Below are 20,848 nucleotides of genomic sequence, written 5' to 3'. Positions count from 1 at the left end.
GATTAGAAAGTTTAGAAGCTACTATGTTAGCTATATGCAACTGATGGTTCCAGTTTTGTCTTTAGACACTGAAAGTTATTTAGTTGCACCTAGTATTATTTGCCACATATAGATCCTACCTTATGCCAGCGATACATTTTATTAGACCAAAAGCCATGCAAGTAGAAGGGAAAAGCATTATATAATCATAGAATTGTTTAGGTTGGAAAAGACCTTTGAGATCATCAAGTCCAACCATTAACCTAGCACTGCCAAGTCTACCACTAAACCATGTCCCTAAGCACCACATCCACCCATCTTTTAAATATCTCCAGGGATGGGGACTCAACCACTTCCTTGGGCAGCCTGTTCCAGGGCCTGACTACCCTTTCGGTGAAGAAATTTTTCCTAATATCCAAGCTAAACCTCCCCTGGCGCAGCTTGAGGCCGTTTCCTCTTGTCCTATCATTTGTTACTTGGCAGAAGAGACCTACACCCAGCCTCCTTTCAGGTAGTTGTAGAGAGCAATAAGGTCTCCCCTCAGCCTCCTCTTCTCCAGGCTAAACAGCCCCAGCTCCCTCAGCCGCTCCTCATAAGACTTGTGCTCTAGACCCTTCACCGGCTTCGCTGCCCTTCTCTGGACATGCTCCAGCACCTCGATGTCCTTCTTGTAGTGAGGGGCCCAAACTGAACACAGTATTCGAGGTGCGGCCTCCAGCAGACAACACTCCCACCCAACTTGGTGTCATCTGCAAACTGACTGAGGATGCACTCGATCCCCTTGTCCAGATCATTGGTAAAGATATTAAACAGAACTGGCCCCACTACTGAGCCCTGGGGAACACCGCTTGTAACTGGCCACCAACTGGATTTAACTCCATTCACCACAGGTCTTTGGGCCTGGCCATCCAGCCAGTTTTTTATCCAGCGAAGAATATGCCTGTCCAAGCCACGAGCAGCCAGTTCCTCCAGGAGAATGCTGTGGGAAACTGTGTCAAAGGCTTTACTAAAGTCTAGGTAAACAATTTCCACAGCCTTTCCCTCATCCACTAAGCAGGTCACCTTGTCATAGAAGGAGATCAGGTTAGTCAAGCAGGACCTGCCTTTCATAAACCCATGCTGACTGGACCTGATCACCTGGTTGTCCTGTATGTGCCGCATGATGGCACTCAGGATGATCTACTCCATAACCTTCCCCAGCACCAAGGTCAGACAGACCTCTAGTTCCCCAGATCCTCCTTCCGGCCTTTCTTGTAGATGGGCGTCACATTTGCTAACCTCCAGTCAACTGGGACCTCCCCAGTTAGCCAGGACTGCTGATAGATGATGGAAAGTGGCTTGGTAATGAGCACTTCCACCAGCTCCCTCAGTACCCTTGGGTGGATCCCATCCAGCCCCATAGACTTGTGCATGTCTAAGTGGTGTAACAGGTCACTAACCATTTCCCGTTGGATTATGGGGGCTTCATTCTGCTCCCCATCCCTGTCTTCCAGCTCAGGGGGCTGGGTACCCAGAGGACAACTGGTCTGACTAATAAATGGTGAGGTAAAGAAGGCATTAAAGTACCTCAGCCTTTTCCTCATCCTTTGTCACTATGTTTCCCTCCATATCCAATAAAAGATGGAGATTCTCCTTAGCCCTCCTTTTGTTGTTAATGTATTTATAGAAACATTTTTTTAATTGTCTTTTACAGCAGTAGCCGGATTAAGTTCTAGCTGGGCTTTGGCCCTTCTAGTTTTCTCCCTGCATAACCTCACAACATCCTTGTAGTCCTCCTGAGTTGCCTGCCCCTTCTTCCAAAAGTCGTAAACTCTCCTTTTTTGCCCCTGAGTTCCAGCCAAAGCTCTCTGTTCAGCCAGGCTGGTCTTCTTCCCCACCGGCTTATCTTTCAGCACATGGGGACAGCCTGCACCTGTAAGATTTCCTTCTTGAAGGATGTCCAGCTTTCCTGGACTCCTCTGCCCTTCAGGACTGCCTCCCAAGGGACTCTGTCAACCAGGCTCCTAAACAGGCCAAAGACTGCCCCCCAAAAGTCCAAGGCAGCAGTTCTGCTGATCCCCCTCCTTACTTCTCCAAGAATGGAAAACTCTATCCTTTTGTGATCGCTATGCCCAGGACAGCCTCCAACCATCACATCACCCACAAGTCCTTCTCTGTTCGCAAACAAAAAAATTAGGTAACAGGAGTCAGCCTGCTACTTGTCACCACTGTTGCTCCTGTATTAGTTGTACTGCTGTAATGCATGCTTTGCAAGGCTGGCAGAACTGAATCCCTAGTTCCACTGCTCTATTTAGGAAAACTGTCCCACTCCTATGTTTAGAATGGATTAAAAGCTAGCAGAAAGCTAGCAATCCCTTGTTGCCTGACCCTGCCTCTGCCAGAGTTGGAAAAAAACTCCTGCGTGAGATAGGCATCAACTTCATTATTATTATTGAACTTTTGAGCAAGCTTTCTAGCAGAGAGGCTTCAGGACCTGCTCTGAGCATCCATTTACACCTACAACCCCGGACAGAAAATGCGAGCACACTGATAAGCTGGTGCAGGTGCACTGAAGCCTGACAGAAGCTACGGCTGCGCTGCAGGCTGCCTGCCATCACAGGATTTTATTTCTGCATTATTATTGGGCAACGCTAAGGTGGGTATTAAGACAGCCTGCCAAGATAAATTAAAGGTCTACGGGCCCTTAACAAGAAACAGTATCCCCACCCTTGACTTAGAGGTTACGAGTGACACCGCACATTATGTTCACCTTGCTTTTGTCTTCTGCCTGAAGTTTAGATGCACTAAAATGTAATCGAGCAGTCATGCGTGATTTGAGACACTCGGCTCCCACTATCAGTAGATGACCAGTCCTGCAGCATAAAGACCAACCAGGGATCTCTTCACGCAAGTTCTGTGAACAAAAGCCCGTGCTGCCTCCTTTGGCAGCGGGGACACTCGCTGCATATTGTTAGTTTGTACGCTGCTGAGAAAACATATTGCCACCATTCAGCTGCTCAGGAACTCTAGCCAGCGCGCGGGGGAATGCTATACTGAAAACCTTCACAAATTTTTGTTGGAAGCGGGCCAAATGGAGTTGTGGTTGTTACCGGGTGCAAATGCAGTGACTTTATCCCAAGGCATGCTGAGTGTTTAAGTCTTCCAAATAAATTCCTCCACACTCCCCTTAGGGATGACCTATCATCCCAGACCAGAAGATGCTTTCCCACCCCACCTCTGGATGAGGAAAAAGCAGACCACCTCCACCATACTCTCCCTCCCTCCCCCTACAATTTAAAAGTTATAGTCCTATGAAATCAGGACATACACATGGGGATCATCCCATGCATCATTTCCAGCTCTGGCTTTTCTAGTTTAAAAATACGAAAGATAAAAGTTACTGAAGACTTCAGGGATCAGCATGTAACATTAATTCCTCTTGCTAACTGGTGTTTGGACCATGCAGAGCCTTGATCCCTGACAACAGGGCTTCAACGATGGAAACATTGGCATTACCCATGACAGAAGCGCTGCTTCTTAATGTAAACTTCATAAGGCTGCGTGGCCAAATTCCTGCAGAGATACTGGAAAGTTTTTTCTGACCAGTTCAGTTAGGCCAGCCCCTTTTAGCAGCCTCCTTGCACTAAGCCATTCAAGGGGCTTTATTTTTTTTTTTTTTTAATAAAAAACCCCACACCAATTGTTTTAAGTCACCTACAATGGAACTCGGGTTTTTGTTCGGTCCATGCAAGCAAATACAAATACTAACCTCATGAACAGTTAAAATCAAAAACATTTACAAGAAAGATACTCTCTGAAATTCACAGAAGCAAACAGATTTGACTGAAGTTTATGCTTTCAGGAGTACCAGCTAAAAATAGGTAGTGTCAGCTATGCAAGAATTTAAAGAGTAGTGGCCAGTATTGTCTGAGAGATCTGTCCAATTTTTAAAGCATCAGTTACCAGAGGAAGTGAGTACAAGTCCCTGAGATCCAAAAATCTCAGGATGATCACCTCCTCCTCTTTTAATTAATGTACCACATACCTAAGGAGAGAAAAAAAGAGCTCACTGTGCTGAAACAAAGAGACTAAACCACACTTGGGGATACAAGCCACGATTCAAGCACAGATTGAAAAGCACATTTCGAAAGTCTAACAGTACATGCCACACAGAAGATGATAGCACTTAGAAGCACTTATTTGCTATCCATTTCTCTGCAGGCTAAGATTTTTGATGCAGATTTTACTGTACCTTCTGGCTGTACAGATCAGAGACCTGAGAACATAAAGGCCCTTCAATTATCTTACTGTCCTCAGCCTGTTAGACTCTTACAGGTATAGATACGGTTTCACCCGTACCCATTTATGCTCACTTTAATTCATTACCAAAGGAAGACTCAACCTCTTCTCCTTGTAAGCCTTCCCTCATTCTTCAGACACAAAAGAAACTTTCTGTCCCATCTAAAAACTTCAGGCAAGCAAAGGACAACGCATTTCTTCATTTTCAGCACTGGCAATCCATGGGGGGAAAAAAAAAAGTTGCATCAAGCCCTTTGGAACAAGGTTATTAAGCGTTATCAAAGTAACAGTGCCTCCAGGGACGTATTCCAGCCTGTTCCCAAGTATTATCCCCCCAGCACCAAAACCCAGTGACAACGCACACCTCATCTGTCAACGCTGGAAGAGAGCTGGCGAGAAAAGGGTCTCGGAGACTGTAAAAGCGATTAAACTGGAACTGAATGGAGGTAGGTAAATCACTACCATCAAAGCGTTACAGGCACATAAAGGCACACAGGTGAAGAGGCTAATAAAAACGCTCCTCTAGAAGTGAATACAGCCGAAATATACGGTTTTCAATAAAGGCTTAAAAAAAAAAAAAGGAGACTCGGGAGAGGGGCTGCGAGCAGCTCTCCTCCTCCTGCCTCCTTCCACCTCCCAAAAGGCACCATAAATTGCAGTTATTCTCCCACCCCCCAAAAGACAGTATTAAAATACTTCTGCCTAGGAGACAGCAGGTTCAAGTCCCTGAAAAGTTTACGCAGGTATCAAACTTTAACTACAGATATTTTCTTTTCCCTTCCCCTCTGCAGATTCCCCCTCCTTTTTCAAATGGGAAAAGTCTGCAAGGAGGAGGGAGGACGGGCGAGGGGAGAAGGCGGCAGGAATGAAAGGCGGCCCCGACCCGCTGCGAGGGGTGCACAGGCAGGCAGGTTTCGGCTCCCTACCTGGAGGGTCCATTTCAATGTAAAATATCAGCTCAGTGGAATAGGGCATCATCACTTCCCTCCAGTCCGTGTCATCGCGGTCCATATCCCACACCGTGTTGTACATCGCGACGGTCAAGTCCCGGCAGGTTTATAAATAAGAGATTGGCTTTCTCGGCTTTTAATGGAAGGAGGCGGGGGGGGGGGGGGGAAGGCAAAAAAAAAAAAAAAAAAAGCCGAGAAAAATCCACCCCGCTCTAAAACAATACTTCTAGCAAAAAAAAAAAAATTATTAAAAAAAAAATCGCAAAATTAAACTTAATTAAAAAAAACCCCACCACACAAGCCACCTCAGCAAGCAGCTGCCCTGGAGGAACTAAGATAGGTAGTTATATATATAAAGAGTGCTTCTTTTTGTTTAAAAAGACACCTTTCCACAGAAAAGCCACTTTCCTGAATTCTCTCTAGAAATCGCCATTTTCGGGGTATTTTTAAAACACCGGGCTGAAAGCAAAACAAACCTCCCGCCCGCAAAAGCGGGGAGTGGGAAGAAGCGGATAAAAAGGGGAGATTTTCGGTCTCTGGATGAATTCTTTCCGCCGGCGGAGGAGAAAGGAGGGGGCGGCGGGCAACAATAACGGCGGGCGCGGAGCCCGAAGCGGGGCGGGCAGCGCTGGGGGCCGCTCGGCCCGCGGTCCCCGCCGGCTCGGCTCTCGGCTCAGCGCTGGGCGGGCAGCCCGCGGCGGCGTCGCCCGCCGTGCCCAGCTGGCAGCCCTGCGCGGCTCCGGCGGCGGCCCCGGGCGGCTCCGGCAGGTCGCGGCCCCGGGCTCTCTGCGGCGCTGGCGGCCCCGCTCGCTTTCATTTTAAGAGGCTCTGAGGGGCCCAACCGTCGCCAACCGCCTCTTGCCGAGGACGAGGCCACGCCCCCCCGGCGCCGCACGGGAGGGGCCCGGGGGCGGGGCTTCGCGCCGGCTTTTTAACCCCTTCGAGGAGAACGGGGGGGGGGCCTGCGAGCGGGCGCTTCCACGGGGCAAAGGAGGGGGTGGGCAAAAATGTCAGAAGGGTGAAACGTCCCTCTTCACGCCGACGAGATATGTCCAGAAAAAAAGCGTGGCAGAAAACAAAGATCTATTTCCCCACTTGACTAACTTTTCCCTTTCGCCACTTCGGCCTCCTCTCTCGCCGCCTTTCCCTAGCGCCACCCCCCTTCTGAGGAGAGAGGGGGAGGTGGTAGGTCCCTCGGCTGGCCTGTCGCCAAGGGGCTGCTGCCGCGGAGCACGCGCGGGGGGCGGAGGGAGGCGAGCCCAGTTGCCAGAGCTGCCGTCTTTGTCTGAGGCAGCAGCGAGCGCCGGGATTGGCAGAGGGCTCCGGGCGGCTCACCCAATCAGCTGGCGGGGAAGCCGGCCGGCTCGATGGCGATTGGCTGAGCGCCCCAGTTACTAAGCGGGACAAAGAAAGGCGAGCGCTGAGGGGGAAAGGGGGGACGGGGCCGGGGGTCCGCGGGCACCCCCGTTCCCCCGCGCCCCCGGGCCCCGCAGCCCGGCCGGGGCAGCCCCGGGCTGGGCCGTGCGCCCCCCGCCGCGGCCGGCACGACTGCTACCGGGGCGGGAACGCCAGCGGGCCGGTGCCCCGCAGCGCCGGGCCTACCTGCTACCCTCCAGCCAGGGCCGCCCCCCACTTTGGGGATGGGGTCTGTGGGAGAGGGTCACGGCCCAGGCCCAGGCCCAGGCCCAGGAGGCCCTTTGCAGGTAGAGCCGCTGTCCCCATCCCCGGCTGGGGCCTGGGCTGGCCGACACCCCCCGTGCACCACCCCCCGGCTGCCTGCCCTGCCGCTGCAGCCAGAAGCACGGGCTCTCCTCCCCTGCCGTACTTCGGCCCGTCCCTGGCGGCTGCCTGCTGCATATTCCAAATAATAACCTGAGCGTTTCAGGGCATCATAACCGTCCGCCAGCTAGAGTGTGACCCTCGGGGAAACCCAACGCTCTTCCTAGCGACATAACCAGGGGGAAAAAAAAAGCAGAGGAAAAGGCACCAAAGGGGATGGATACCTCTCACAAGCTTTGGGATAAATCCGAGCTGCAAACACACCCAAAACTGAACTTCGGCCTGCCTGCCAGCTACATCCCGATGGCCAGAGCCTAAGCCCACAGCCCACAAGCAGCGGCGGGAGGCAGAAATGCAGCCAGCTCGGCAGCCAGCCTCGGTCTTAGCGTGGCGAAGCATCCTTACAGAAAGGCAAAATGACAGCTGTTGAGAAATGAAGGAAAAGCCCTTTCCAGAGACTTCCAACCAGTGTCGCAGGCACAAGGACGGACGAGCACCTTGATCTGCTGTGGAGATGTCAGGGAATGTTAGAAAACCCAGCACTGAAGTTGTCTGCTTTATTTGCACTTTAAAGCATGGAAGAGTAAGTTATGAATAATTTCTCCTGCTCTAGCACTAGGTAGACAGCTCCTGAAAACATATTCCTGGCTTAGGTGAACCGGAGGGTGACTGCAACGTTGAATAACTGAAAGGCTGTACCCAGCGTAGGAGTATGTGGGAAGAGCTGGGCACAGAGGGTCTGAAGTTTGCTGATGTATCACAACTTCCAGGGCAAGCAAATGAGAGCAGCGTTGCTCCAGTAATAGAGCTCCTTGAGGGGCGGACAGCTGCAGAGGAGCACAGGGCTTTGATTCAAATAACTCACTGTAGATAAATTAATTTTATATCCCCATCCACAAACTCTGATTAATCCACGATAACCAGATACGATTCCTTTTTCTAATTTTTAAATTAGATTTCTTGGGCTGATACAATATATGAGCTCGAGCTTGCTCAAAGTGAAATGCCCTCCTTGGAAGCACACCCCTCTCCCCCAGTGAAATTTAAGTTGGTACCGGGTACAAACCATGCGCTGCCCACCGACGGTGCGTGGGGCCAGGCTGCAAAGCAGCCCCACAAGGGTTGGGCAGTGGGTGCAAGTGGAAATATGGACGCCGCTTTGCAGACCCTGTGGAGCTGAGAAATGGGGCTGCTGTCCCTACCGCAGCCCTCAAACTTGGATTAGTAGCTCTGGCGGGGTGGGGGGGGGGGGAGAAGGAGGAGGCAGTCTTGGGTTGAAATTCATTTTCCCCCTTCCTGCACCTCATTATAAGTTCCACCCACATAAGACCTAATTACTTGGCTTTTATGCTGGCAAAGTGGATTTCATCCTTGCTGTTTCCCATGGTGGTTGCCTTCATTTTCATGGCGGCACTGATGGTTACAGCTTATTGATGTTTTCACTTTAGTGATTTAAAGCAGAATACATTTGTTATTAGCACTGGTTTCTCTCATTGCTGCTTTAATCAAAGATGCAATTTAAGGCAAAGGATTGTGTGTAATGGTAAACAGTAGGATAATGCCTTGAGAGAACAGAATATTAATGTGTTTTTATTTCTCAAAACTCTGCATATAATATATCCAGGATTACTTGGCTCCCAACACGCATGCATGGGGCGCTCCCTTTTCCTACCACACTGCCTGCCTTGCAATAGGGGCGAATGGTTGTGTGCATGTGCGTGCCGAGGGGGGAGAGGGAGGCACATGTGCTGCCTTACACACTGCAAAATCCCCTCTGCCTGTGCGTCTCTCCTCCACAGGCACAAAGTCTAAGCATCCAGCGCCACGGCAGTGCCCTCGGAGAACAGAAACAAAACTGGGAGCACGCCGAGCGCTCAGGGATGCTCGAGGTCTGGCTGAGCACTATATCACCCCAAGTCAGGAAAAGCTACATGGAAACACGGAAATAAAATAATGGCGATAATGACAATGCTTGAGCAGGGGGGGCACGGTGCTCGAGAAGGGGTCCTGGTGCCCCACGCTAAGGCTGAAAGGCAAGAAATGAGCACAGCGTCTGCTGCCTCCCTGGTGTCCCCACATTGATGGCCCTGCATTCGCTCGCTTTCATTTCCTTGGATCTGACAATTTGCATTTCAAGGCAGGATTAAATATTGAAGTTTTGAACGCTTCCATGTGCTTCAGGAGGAGCCGAACGGACCCGCGCTGGAACAGGCTGAACACAGAAAAGCCATTTGTGCCAAACTCCTTGGTTTCCTCTTTGCCGAGCCATGATAATGTGATATCCGACAGCTGAATGTAGGCCACAACAGGCTTTTATAGTTGGAGGGGTGGGGGAGGGAGGGGGGCTGAATCCACAGCGCTGCCAGCCAAACGCACTAAAATGATGAGAGATTTTTGGGGCAGGCTGGAGACTCCTGGCCGCTCCCGAGATCCAAATATTAGCTTCACTGTTAGCACAAGCTCAGGGCCTGCTGGAGCGGAGCTTGTAGAAGGTAGAGCTTTGTTCACATCGGAAAGGATGACTCCCTGGCCGGCAGTAAATGCTACACGAAATTACTAGCCTTGTGCTGCTCAAGACACCGGGATTTGTGGAGTATCTGCCATAATTGGTGGCCAGCTTCCCACAAGGGCAGCCGCATCTTGCAAGTAACAGCACGAGAACAACCAGTCGCGGCAGTTTGGTTTAGTTAACGGATTATTCCTGCCTGTTTCGCACCTCCTGGTGATGAGGAGACAAGGGAAGGCAGGAGGGTTAGCCTGCTTTGGCTCAGACTCTGCCTCTGGGGTCTCAGCTCGGTGTGCTGCAAGCTAAACCTGGGGCTTACTGGCAGGAGAAGAGGTGGTGGGAAAGACGGAGGTTTATCCTGTTTTCCTGAGCCAGCACGGTGCTGGCAGCACGGGGACGGTGCAAGCACCATCTTTCCCTTGAATTGTACAATCTGAGCCCCGTAAATACCCCAGGACCACAAAGCATTTGCCACCAGAGTATTACCCCCTGCGGGGGTGAAGTAGCAGCAGTTTCCCTCCCCGCATCCTCCTGCACCTTCATGTGAAATGTAATGGGTGCTTTTAACAAGGACTGTGCTGTCTCCTCTCTGCTTTAAAGTCATTTTATGTCCTAGTAGGCTGCAAAACAGTTGCCTCGCTCCACCCCAGATGCGGCCACATTTCTGTGGTGAGGAAAAACTCTGGCAAGTGTGCCCAAGTCGGGTGCTTTGGTTTGAAAATTATACATTGCATTAAAAACCTGTATTAAAGAATAATATGCGGTCTGCAGAAACATTCAAGTGAAACACTTCAATGTTAGGAAGTGTCTTATTTACAGCTGTCGGAGCAGCCCGTGCCCTCTTCCCTCCCATGTCCACACGACAAGGAAAGAGGTCGAAATCGGGGCTCATGCACGTAACGTTTGTAGCACAACGCATGACACAGAGTTGAGCTTGCGAGGAATCATACATTAGGCATTTCCTAACTTAAAAGCACTTGGCTTTGCATTGTAAACAACATTCTTTTAACATAGGAAATAACATTAAAAAAAAATAAAAAAGAATAAGATCTTTTACATAAATGTCTACAACGTAGGTTATTGCAGCTGGACCTAAGGTTTTCCTCAGCAAGGTTTGGACTGGCCTTTCCTCACTGCTCCAGACGTTTCTGCCTCAAAAATTGCAGGAGCAACGTTTAGGGCTGGAAGCAGAAAGCTGCTCTCCTGTGAGGGGAGAGGAGGTATGTGCGGCTTTTGCAGCTGGACAGCGTGTGGCAACCCCGTGCTCTGCCTGTGGGGGTCCGTGGTGGACACATCTGCGCCGAAGGGTGCCCGGGGATGGGTGTGCGAGGGGGTGGGCACGGGGGGGGTGAGGGAGAGGACACGCCGCGCTGAGCTGTGCTGAATTGCTGCTTTGGCAGACAGCACCGGGCCAGCTCTTTAGAAAGTTCACGTTCAGTTATTGTTTTGACAGGCTGCCAAAGTTTTCCTGAGGAATGCAGGCAGCAGAAGGGAAATGGTGATTTTCAAACTTTTTTTTTTTTATAACTCAGCCAAACCAGAATGGAATTTCATGGGAAAAGCGAAAGGTACATCTCTAGCCTTGGGGCATCCTCGCTGCCAAATTTCAGAGGCTGGCTGCGAACAATGGAGGTGTCGGAGCATCTCCAAAGCAGCGCACACTTGCATGCACTCACATGTGCTCACTCACACTCACACTCACACACTGGAAGCATCTTCTCTAACGGCGAGTGCTCCCGCCCTACACCCGACGCCCCCAGGAGACTGACATTAACCCATAGCGCTTAAAAAAAAAAAAGTATCCGTGGTGTAAAAGCAGAAAACAAGCCTGTTTGCAGCTGATGAAGGGTTTGCGACTTGGCCTTAGGAGGACGCTTAGGTGCTCTCCCCACCCCGATTGCAGCCTGCAGCCAGCTGTGCACGGCACTTCAGGGACCCCACAGCCTCAGAGGGCACCCCCTTTCCCCCCCTCCACTCTTCACTGTGTCTGTCCCAGAGCCTCAGGGTATTTTTGCAGGTCTTCCTACCCCTAGGAAGGGCAGGAGGCTGCAGGCTCCCCTCCTCCTCCTCCACGGAGGCGGCAGAGCAGCCGGTGAGCCGGGCTCTGGCGCTGCAGCACCCCGGGGTCTGCAGGGCCGTGGAACCGGGCTGGGGAGCTGCCAGTTACCTTATATTTTCCAGTACACTAATTTCTCTTGTCATCTTGCCAGTGACAAACACAGAGAGTTAAACAGAGCAATCCATTAAAGAAGCAGCCTGACAGACTGATTGTTAAGGGTTTCAGCGATCCCCATTTACACTAGCTTGAAAAAAAATTTCGCCTCGAGCAGCTCCAATTACAGAATTATCGGACCACACTCCGGTCCCTTTGTGCACTTCGCATCTCTGTCATCGTTCCAGGCCTCTCTCTATTTAGTCGCTTGGAAATGGTGAGCAGAATGGAAGGAGACTTGTAACAAGTTCAGAGAAATCAGAGGGGAATAAAGAGAGAGAAGAAAGCCGCCCCCCCTGCCCCCCCCCCCCCCCCAATTCTGATGTCCTAAACCAGAACATTTTTGAAATGTAACACTGTATAGGAATTTAAAATATTTTTCACTTCCTCTATTCACTGCTTTAATGCACTGGAACTACTTGCTTAGATTTTTTTTCCTGAGGAATGTACAATAACCACTCTGTAAATTCCTCGGGTCTGATTTTAAGAGGAACTGTAGAACTTTATTCATGGAGGAAAGAAATAATCCCAATACCTTCCTGCAATAACTCTTTCTTTTTCATAAACATGGCAGTGTATGTTTTGAGCACAGCCAGCGATGCAAGCGGCAAGAAGAGGAAGTCGACGGCACGTCTAGGAAAACCGAGGTCTCGTCCCTGCCCTGCTGCCATCCCACTTGGTGACCTTCAGGCTGAATTGCCAGCACCAGTTTGAAGGTGGCACCATTCCCGGTAGGAGGAATTCTGGAAAAGCCCAGATGAGTGATCACGTCTGCAAATGCAAAGCTTGAACTCTGTAGATTTGTTATTATTATGAAAAAAAAACCCAAACGCCAATACAATGGTTTTCCTGCTGTGGGATGCAAAGCTGAAGTGTTCCCTGACCCTTCACCCGCGACTGAGCCAGGCACTGTCGCCCATGACGCAGCAGCTACATGACGTAGACGTTATGCCCCCAACCAAACGTGACGTCACCTATTTGTCTTCCAGCAAACTCTCCTGTTCCTGGCTTCCCAAATGATTTTATGATCTCATAGTTAGTGTTATCCTAGTACTCGTACCCTCGTATATCCGTAACATGTTACCCTAGGGTAAGAAAACACCTCCCTTTTCTTGCAGCGCGGATTATCTGGTTTCACAGGGAGGATAAGTGAGCAAAGCCGTCCCTAGGTACTGCTGGGGGGAGGCTGAGATCAAGCTTCAGTGCTGATGCACGAGTGAACGCTGGCTTCACTCTGGCCATAAACAGAAGGAAGTTTCTCATGGCTGGGTCCCCAGTCCTGCCAGGGGACCCCCTTGTCCCTGTCCCTTTCCCTGGGATGTGGTGGAGCTGACCCATCCCTCTTTGGGTCCGGGGAACCTTGCTGCAACGCGTCCGTACTCAGAGCTCTGCCCAGCTGCACGAACGGAGACTCCCACCCAAGGTTTTGGGTGGAGATCGAAAGCGGGAGAAAAAAACCCATAACAACCCAGGGAGCTCTCAGGGGTATTGAAAAGTCATCTCATTTCTTATTAATCGCTTAGGCCAAGAATTCAAACGTCGGCAGCGTGTTGGCTGGGGTTGTTTTCCTTGCAGTTATCCACATGCAATTCATGCCTTGGAAAATGACCCATTTACCATCATGCATTGTTGCTTAGCTACACGCGCTTTCCCTCTAAGTTTTCCCAAATGGAAACATGGCTCTATTTGCTTTGGAGATCATTTTCCCTGGCTTTCTTTGCTTTACAGTAAATAAGCACAAGAAGAACAGCCTCTGAACGCTAAGCAGGGAAATAAAACAGAGCTATGTAGGGTAATCATTTAAAAACCAGCACATGAACGCGATGCCTTCCTCGTGCAGCCAAGGTGATGGGCAGGGAGGGCTTGAGCAAAGGCAACTTGCAGATGAGCTTCTTTAAGACCTTTTTTTGTCTGTCCTTTGCATTAAGGTTCTTTCCCTGCTGAAGATTTCCAAACCCGAAGGGGGAATTTGGTTGAATAACGCTAGGTTCCCAAGAGAAGAATATTAATTTCCTGGAGGACAGATGGGACTTTAGGGCACCAAGAACTCACTCTGTGTCTCCGCTGCCACACTTGCCTCGTGGAGTCCTAGGCATCCTCTAGAAACAGGCAGGAAAGCACCTCCCTTGTCCCTGCAAACCACCGCGCCACTTTGCACCACCAGACGGGACTTTATCACCATGAAACCCCAACATTTCACAGATTCACTGAGTCCCGGCTGCAGTGGCGTAGCTGTCGGTGGGCACACACTGGCAGATCAGCCACCGCAGTGTGAAGTTCAGCCTGCGCAACACAGATGTCCTCTGAACGTGCAACAAATCCAGAGCATTTGGAAGGCATCAGCTTTACTGCCTGTGCACGGAGGGACTGTGCAGCATGTGTGCGGCTGGTGCCCTGCCTCCCAGGAGTGTTGGTCTTGCTAAGCACGTGCCTTAGGGCTGAGCTGTGCTGGCATGGTGCTCACGTCCAGGATTTCCAGATGTCTGGGAGTTCTGTTCCTTGATGATCAAACAAAACTTGGAACATCTTCAGATTTTACTGAGGACAAAGCTTTTGGGTAAAAAGGCGGCCAGGTCTCTATCGCAACACGTAAGTTGGTAGAGACCAAAGTGTAAAAAGTTTTGTTTCTCAGTGCCATGAACATGTGCTGGACGTGAGCTCTCTGCAGAGCGTAGGCAAAGCCGGCAGCTGCCAGAGCGCTGGGTGCCTGCAGCTTCCAGGAGGAGTGGGACGCCCCGAAAGGTGAGCTCTCGCCCTGCCTTCTGCTGACAAAGCATAAAATGTGTATTGTCTCCGAAAATAAAAAGGGGAGAGACAAAGTAAATAGTGCGGTACTGATTACCAGGCCAACATACTGGTCTAAGGTTTAATACAACAGTTCCCAGGCCAAGAACCTGCCAGAAAGTGAAGAAGGGTATTGTACCTATGCAAATCCCGGCCAGTGGGTTAACACGTCCCAAACACTGCAGGCTCTGTGAGAGCTGCCAGAACCTGAAGAAGCCACCTTTACTGCCCTGCTACTTGGAAGCTCTTATCTTGCTTTGACCAAACATACACAATACAGCTTTGTTTTAGGCACTACCTCCCAGATGAATGGCCTCTTAAAAGTGCTTTGAGGAATTAAATGAGAGAAAACAGTAGGAAGGGGAGAGGCAGGGGAAGGAGAGAAAAGGTTGCTGCTGCAGTACAGGAGGCAAAGTTGGTGGATACTAAAACCACTAAATAAGGAGCTAAGAGCATGGGTGACCAGGCTCCCTGCCACCAGAGGCACCTTGAGACAGTGGCTCGGTCCCAAAGCGAGTATCCACTTCACCATCCCCTGTGTCCCTGCAGCAAGGATGGGGATGCTGTTGCCTGTGGATGCTGTCCGGGTCTGCGGCATTCCAGCTAACCTGCCCCCACCTCCACACGCACCGAGTTCAGGCACATCATCATCATCCTCCCAGCATGGCTCCGTGGCCCCAGCTCCCTGCTGTGGTGGGTTTCAGCACAGGCGTTCTGGGGAGCCCGGCGGGCGATGGGATCAGCCAGCGTGTCCTCTCCTTCTCTTTGCCATTGCATTCCTGCAGCTGAGGCCAAATTCTGCTTCTTGCACTCCCCTCTGGTCTCTGCAGTTGATGGGGAGATGCCAGGTCTCTCTTATCCTGGGCAAAGGGGTAAAGATCTGCTCTTAGGAAGCGTGAGTGTCTCCTAGCCAGAGCCACGGGCTCCTGCTGTGGGCAGTGGCAGCGAGCAGGGCATGGCTGGTGCAGAAGGCAAGGGGAGGACCAGCACAACCATGCTTATGGGACTGCAGAGCACAGTGCTACCGTGCTGTCGGAGGGAAGGCAGCACGGATGGCCGAGAGCTGCGTCCATCGCTCTGACTCACTGCAGGCTGGGCACCTGTGTTAGGTCCTGGAGATGAATCAGGCCAAGGGCAGTTTTCATGAAGGGAAATCCTTCTGTTTTTATTGTCTTTGACAGCCTGGAAACACCTGCCTGTTGCTCAGAGAAATGGCAGGCAGGATAAGGGTCTGGGAGCACCCCCCCTTTGCCCTGCATCCTTCCTGGGCACCCTTTGGGGCCCAGCCCCACTGGCACCCGATGCCCCCTGCGGTTGGTTTGGAGTTGGCCCTGTGAAAATCAAACATCAAAAGGGCTCTTTCAGCAAGGGCTATTTCCACATCAAATGCCTACCTCCGGTCCTGAGCCATTGGGGAGAGAGAGCTCTTCATAAAATGAGAGGGAAGATTAATACTATTTTTCAAAAGTATAATGGGAGGTTTCCACTCCCTGAGCACTTCAGAGTTGGTTTTTGCACAAAGCCAGAATAATTCCAACCCCAAAGGAGAGAGAAAAAGAAGAACATATTAGAGGGGTTACAAATGCCTGAAAAAATGGTTGGTCTGAATAGAAACGTTCACATCACCGCCACTTTGGGGGCTGGAGGAGGCTGCTGCTGGGACAGCCTGATTTTCCCATGGGGATGAGTGTCCTGCATCCTCACTTGGAGCAGCAGGGTTGTTCTGGATGCCTGCTTGAGCATGGGGAGCATGGGGAGGTGGGGAGAGCCACAGATGGGCTGTCGGAGTTGCAAACTGGTGGGAGGGGGAAGGAGAGGACAAGGGGTGGAAAAGAAGCTGGGAGCACCCCCTTGGGCAAATGGAACAGGGGAAAGCCTGCTGCCAGGTACAATTCTCCTGCGGCTCCACGGAGAGAAAGGCGGCACGAATCCGGCCCAGCGACTGGCCAGCGATGTGCCAGCTGCAGCATGGCTCTGTCTTGGAAAGGCACCTGCGGCCTCAACATCTTCCTCTTAAAAACAAGCCATAGCATCACAGGGGAACCACATCCCAGCAGCCTTGACAGCAAGTTTCTGCTCCGTGAGCAGGAGCCGTTGGGCGAGACGGGTGTATAAACAATTATTTGATCACTTCCACTGCAGGAACTGACTTGAAAAATACCTCCGATTCACAAGCTTGCAGCCTGCTTCTGAAAAACCAGACTAGAAGCAAGCTCCCACCCTGGAAAATCCCTTGCGTGTGTCTGCTGTGCATCCTTTCCCGTGCTGGGAAGGGTTGGGCCAAATGCAGAAGACGCCATGGGGCTGGCAGAGCTGCTCTGGGGCAATGTCCCCGGGCTGCTGGGTCAGGCGTTGCAGGGCTCAGCATCTGGGAGGTGATCTGTCCTCGGGCAACTTAGTGCCTTGCTTGCTTTCTGCTTCTTGGTCATTCAACAGACGGGGCTGAATCTCTCGCCAGTGTGTACCTCACCTTCCTCTAGACTTGGGGTGCAAATGTGAAGGGAGGTGTGGGACAGTCCTTGCACCCCCAAGCCTCGCAGTCGCCGATGACATGAGACCCTCAGTGGTTTTCACTTAACAAGTGGGTAGGGAGAAAATCCTTGGGGGTAAGGGAGAGAAAAATGCAAAACGTGATCCTGAGGGTTCAGAGAAACTCTTCTGGTTAATCCAAATCTTGCCTTTTCCCAATGCTTGGTGTTGCCCATCCATGAAGAGGGCTGGAGCAGGCATCTTCACCATGTAAATCCCACTTAAGCCCTTAAAGAAAAGCTTGAGTGGTGCTCCACATTCATCCGCTGGCCACCGCAGGGGCAAAGATTTCACATTCACCCAAGAAAGCAGAAAAATCCCCCAGCCCCTCCGCTGGAGATTGCAGCCGATGGCCGGAGGGCAGTGATGGGAGAAAGAAGCAGCAAGAGGGTGGCCGGGCAGCGGTTTGTGGGACCGTGCTGGCAAGCACCAAGTGCCCCAGCATCCTTCCCTGCCGGCTTCCCTGCACACCTGGGGCCAAAGCAAGGGGCGGGTGATGGCAGACGTAGCTTCTCTCCCCGAGACATCAGCTGCCTCCGGGAGGGTGGGAAAGCCCTGGGAAAGCGGCTTTGCACTGATGACGGAGGCTGACACGCGGCGGGTCAGTGCTGGGAAAGCCAAGAGGTGTGCTGGAAACGGGAGACGCCTGCGACAGATGATTGTGCCAGTAGGATACGGCTGGTTTGCTGCCTGCGGGACTTCAAATGCTCTGCCCAAAACAACTTACTCAGATTTACTGTAAGCGGCAGCCGGGCCATCTATAGCTTGTGGTGAACATACCAGCCCTGCCTGCAGAAAGGGCCGCGGGAGCCAAGCTGGCCCCTTGCCTGGCAGGCTGGAGGAGGGGAGCAGCCCTGCCCGCCTGCCCCAGCCCCCAGCCTGCAGGAAAAGCATTTCCCAGAGGTTGCTGCTGTTTGTTCAGGAGAAGGCATTGAAATTTGGTGGGCTGCTTGTTAGGGAGGCAGCAGGTGAGGAATACAAGTGGCGAAACGTGGGTCGGGCTCCTGGGTGTGTGTAACACACATATATGCACACATTGCACACACACCGGACCCTGCTCGCCCGCCTCCACACTGGCTGGAAAGCCCCAGCCGGGGCCAATTCTCCCCATTTCTGAGGTCCCTGGCCCCTTCTGGATCCTGTGGAGCTGCATCCACAGGCGCCAGCCCTGCCAGGGCTGGGCAGGGGAGCAGGGTGTGCATGGGGGGATCCCATGGCTGGGCATGGGATACTCCCCTCCTGCCTGCAAACGTGCTTTTCTCCATAGCCAGGTGCTGCTCTTTGCAGCCTGATGGTGCAGATCCTCTTGCCACCTCATAGCCTTGAAACGCAACCATTTTGCCCCCGGTCAGAGCCCTCCCCCCCCCAGTCTGTGTGCCAGACCCCTTGAGGCGCATTCACCTGGGGCTGGGTGCGTGGGAGGAGGAGCTGGAGGGAGGATGCTGCTGCAGGGATGGGATACTGTGGCATGGCCATGGAGCTTGTCATTAGGGATGGCTAATTTTCCGCTCACACCAAGGCTAGGTCACCGTGAATTCGGGGCTGACAGTGAGGAAGGAAATCTGGCTGGCTCTTCTGATGTGTGGTCCAGCAATGCCCCCCCTGTCCCCGCCACCCCAGCGTACAGCACTGTTGGTTTCTAAGGGGAAATTCAGGAGTTTTTTTCCCCTGGGAGGGGATTTCTGGGGAGCCGGCAGCTGGCGAGGATGGCAGAGCACAGCCGGAGTTTCTGATATTCAGAGACTCTGCGTGGGTTCAGGTAGGAGGGACCCACCACTGCCCATGGGCATCAGTGCTCAGCCCCGTGCCAGGTAGCAGCTAATGAAGTGCGGCAGAGGCAGGAGCCCTGTGCTTTGACGAGGAAGGCCACAGTCCCAAGAGGACGTATCTTCATCACCCAGAAACTTTGGTGACCAAATCACACTTTCTTGTTCTCCAGCAACAACCCCCATCCCACCCTGGAGCTGGTTGCAGAGTGTCCTCATGCACCTGGTGGCATTTGTAGAGCTCACCTACCACGGGAGTGAACGTAGGAGGTGGGCCTGAAACCTGCCTAGATGCCTTCAAGGTGCTAGGGGCACCTTTGACATAGGATTTCAGGTGATTTCTGGAAGGTGACATGGAAGAGGCCAGAGCATGCCACCAGAGGGGACCACCGCCTATCACCCCAGCCCTACGCACATGGTCCCTGCTGGGGTCTTGTAGCCAGAGCAGCCATTTGCCCCAAGACACATCCCAAAGGGCAGAAAACCTCTCGGTGGGGCCGGGAACCACTGGAGGACAATGTCCTGCCTTGCCGGCGCAGCCGTGGCTCCGGCCACAGCCAGGGCCACTGTGGCCAGCTGCCCCGCTGCTGCTGGCTGCAGCCTGGTGCCCTCAGCCCAGCGCAGGTCCCAGTGCCAAGTTCAGAAACAAGTGAGGTGGATTTTCTCTTGCCAGGTGCTTTCTGCCACCCAGCGTAACGCTTGATGGCGATGCTGTGAACATTAACCCCAGACAGAGAAGCTACAGCTGCTGCCATGCTCAGCGGACCCCCCAGCCCCACACACTGGTTCCAGTGCGGTCACACTGGGGCAGCTGGCTGTGCCAGCAGAGGAAAGGCAGGGAAAGCCCCGACCATGGCAGAAACTGCTTGAGCAGCTCAGCAAACGCACGCAGAGTCTGGGCTGGGTGCTGCTGGCTGGCAGCTGGCTCAGCCCTGGGGCACCTGCGGCCGAGCCGGGAAACCCCCTGGCTGCTCCCGGCTTCCAGCCTTTGTGCGAGGAGCCGGGGCTGGGGCAGTGGCGGCGCAGCTGTGGCGGCGCGGTGGCCATCCATGTCACCCTGGCCTGGGCTGTGACGGAGGCTCGCGCCCCCCCACACCCCGGGAGGTGCTGCCGGATGGAGGGAGACTGTGCAAGGTCTGGCCGAGGGGACTCGCCGTCCCCTCCCGTGCAGCCGTGCCAGGAAGGAAATTTCCGATACTGCTCTGTTCCCAGAAGTCAGGGGAGGTTTCAGCCCTGGCTCTGCTCTCTCAGCTCACGCTTCCTTCCCGCCTCAGCCTGCAAAGCTGGCACTCGGGGCTTAGTGCTGGCAGCACGGGGCGAGACTGAGGGTGGGCAGCCCTTTGGGCTGGGTCCTGCGGAGCAGAGCCGAGCTCACGCCAGCACCAGCAGCCGCTCCAGCCCTTCTCCTGGCCCCTCTCCCAGCTGAAGCTGTCTTTGACGGTGGATTGTACCGGTGGGCTATGCTGCAGAGACGCTTGTGCCGGCAGCGCTGCTGGAGCCGCGTGCTGCCGGACACCGGCCAGCTTGGTGACGTCAGCGCGTGCCACATCCCTGTCCCCCTGCCCCAAATCCTCCCACCGAAATCCCAAAATCCCCACCACGGCCCCTGGCAGTGGTGCAGGGTCACTGTGTTGTGGGGTGCCATAGAGGTGTGCTGCGGGGCCAAGGGCTGGCATTTTTGTCTCTCCCCTGCCTGGCGTGGAGGCGAAGCATCCCGCGAGGCAATACTCATAAAGGGCCAGATCCTGCTTGCACGCAGCTGTGGTGCCAGTGCCCGACAGCCAGCGTCAGTGCCCTGGGCTCTGAGGACCGATGGGCCTGACCCAGCACAGGCAATCGAGGATGTGGCTGCTCTGAGGTGGGGTGGGGGTGTCAGGGGACACCGGCCATGGGTGTTGGGAGCGTGGCTTTGTCCTGCAGCAACCTCCCCCCTTGCCTGCCCCAGCCACTCAGCACCGGCTGCGGATGTTTTCTGTTCTTGCAAGAAATCCAGCTGAAAACAAGAGGGGCTGCGCCTGCCAGGTGGCTCCTTCAGAGCTCTCGCTTCTGCTCTGCATTTACGCAG

General features: G+C 52.9%; 1 protein-coding gene across 3 annotated transcripts in view; it reads right to left on the bottom strand.

Moving 5' to 3' along the window:
• PIK3R3 (phosphoinositide-3-kinase regulatory subunit 3) overlaps positions 1 to 20,848 on the bottom strand; it is an 84,825-nt gene that overhangs the window by 29,620 nt on the left and 34,357 nt on the right. Inside the window, exon 1 of one of the 3 annotated variants that reach the window (XM_009468148.2) lies at positions 5,184 to 5,371. The exons of the other annotated variants lie outside the window; for them this stretch is intronic. Within the exon in view, the coding sequence (XP_009466423.1) occupies positions 5,184 to 5,289 (106 nt within the window). The 5' untranslated portion in view covers positions 5,290 to 5,371. Of the gene's footprint in view, positions 1 to 5,183; positions 5,372 to 20,848 lie in introns of those variants that run through there. 3 annotated transcript variants of the gene reach the window in all.

The sequence above is a fragment of the Nipponia nippon genome, unplaced genomic scaffold, assembly GCF_047370975.1.
Source record: "Nipponia nippon isolate SJK-2023a ecotype South Korea unplaced genomic scaffold, ASM4737097v1 scaffold_5, whole genome shotgun sequence".
Taxonomy (NCBI): domain Eukaryota; kingdom Metazoa; phylum Chordata; class Aves; order Pelecaniformes; family Threskiornithidae; genus Nipponia; species Nipponia nippon.
The sequence above is the reverse complement of the archived record's forward strand: the minus strand, read 5'-3'. Positions and strand labels throughout refer to the sequence as shown.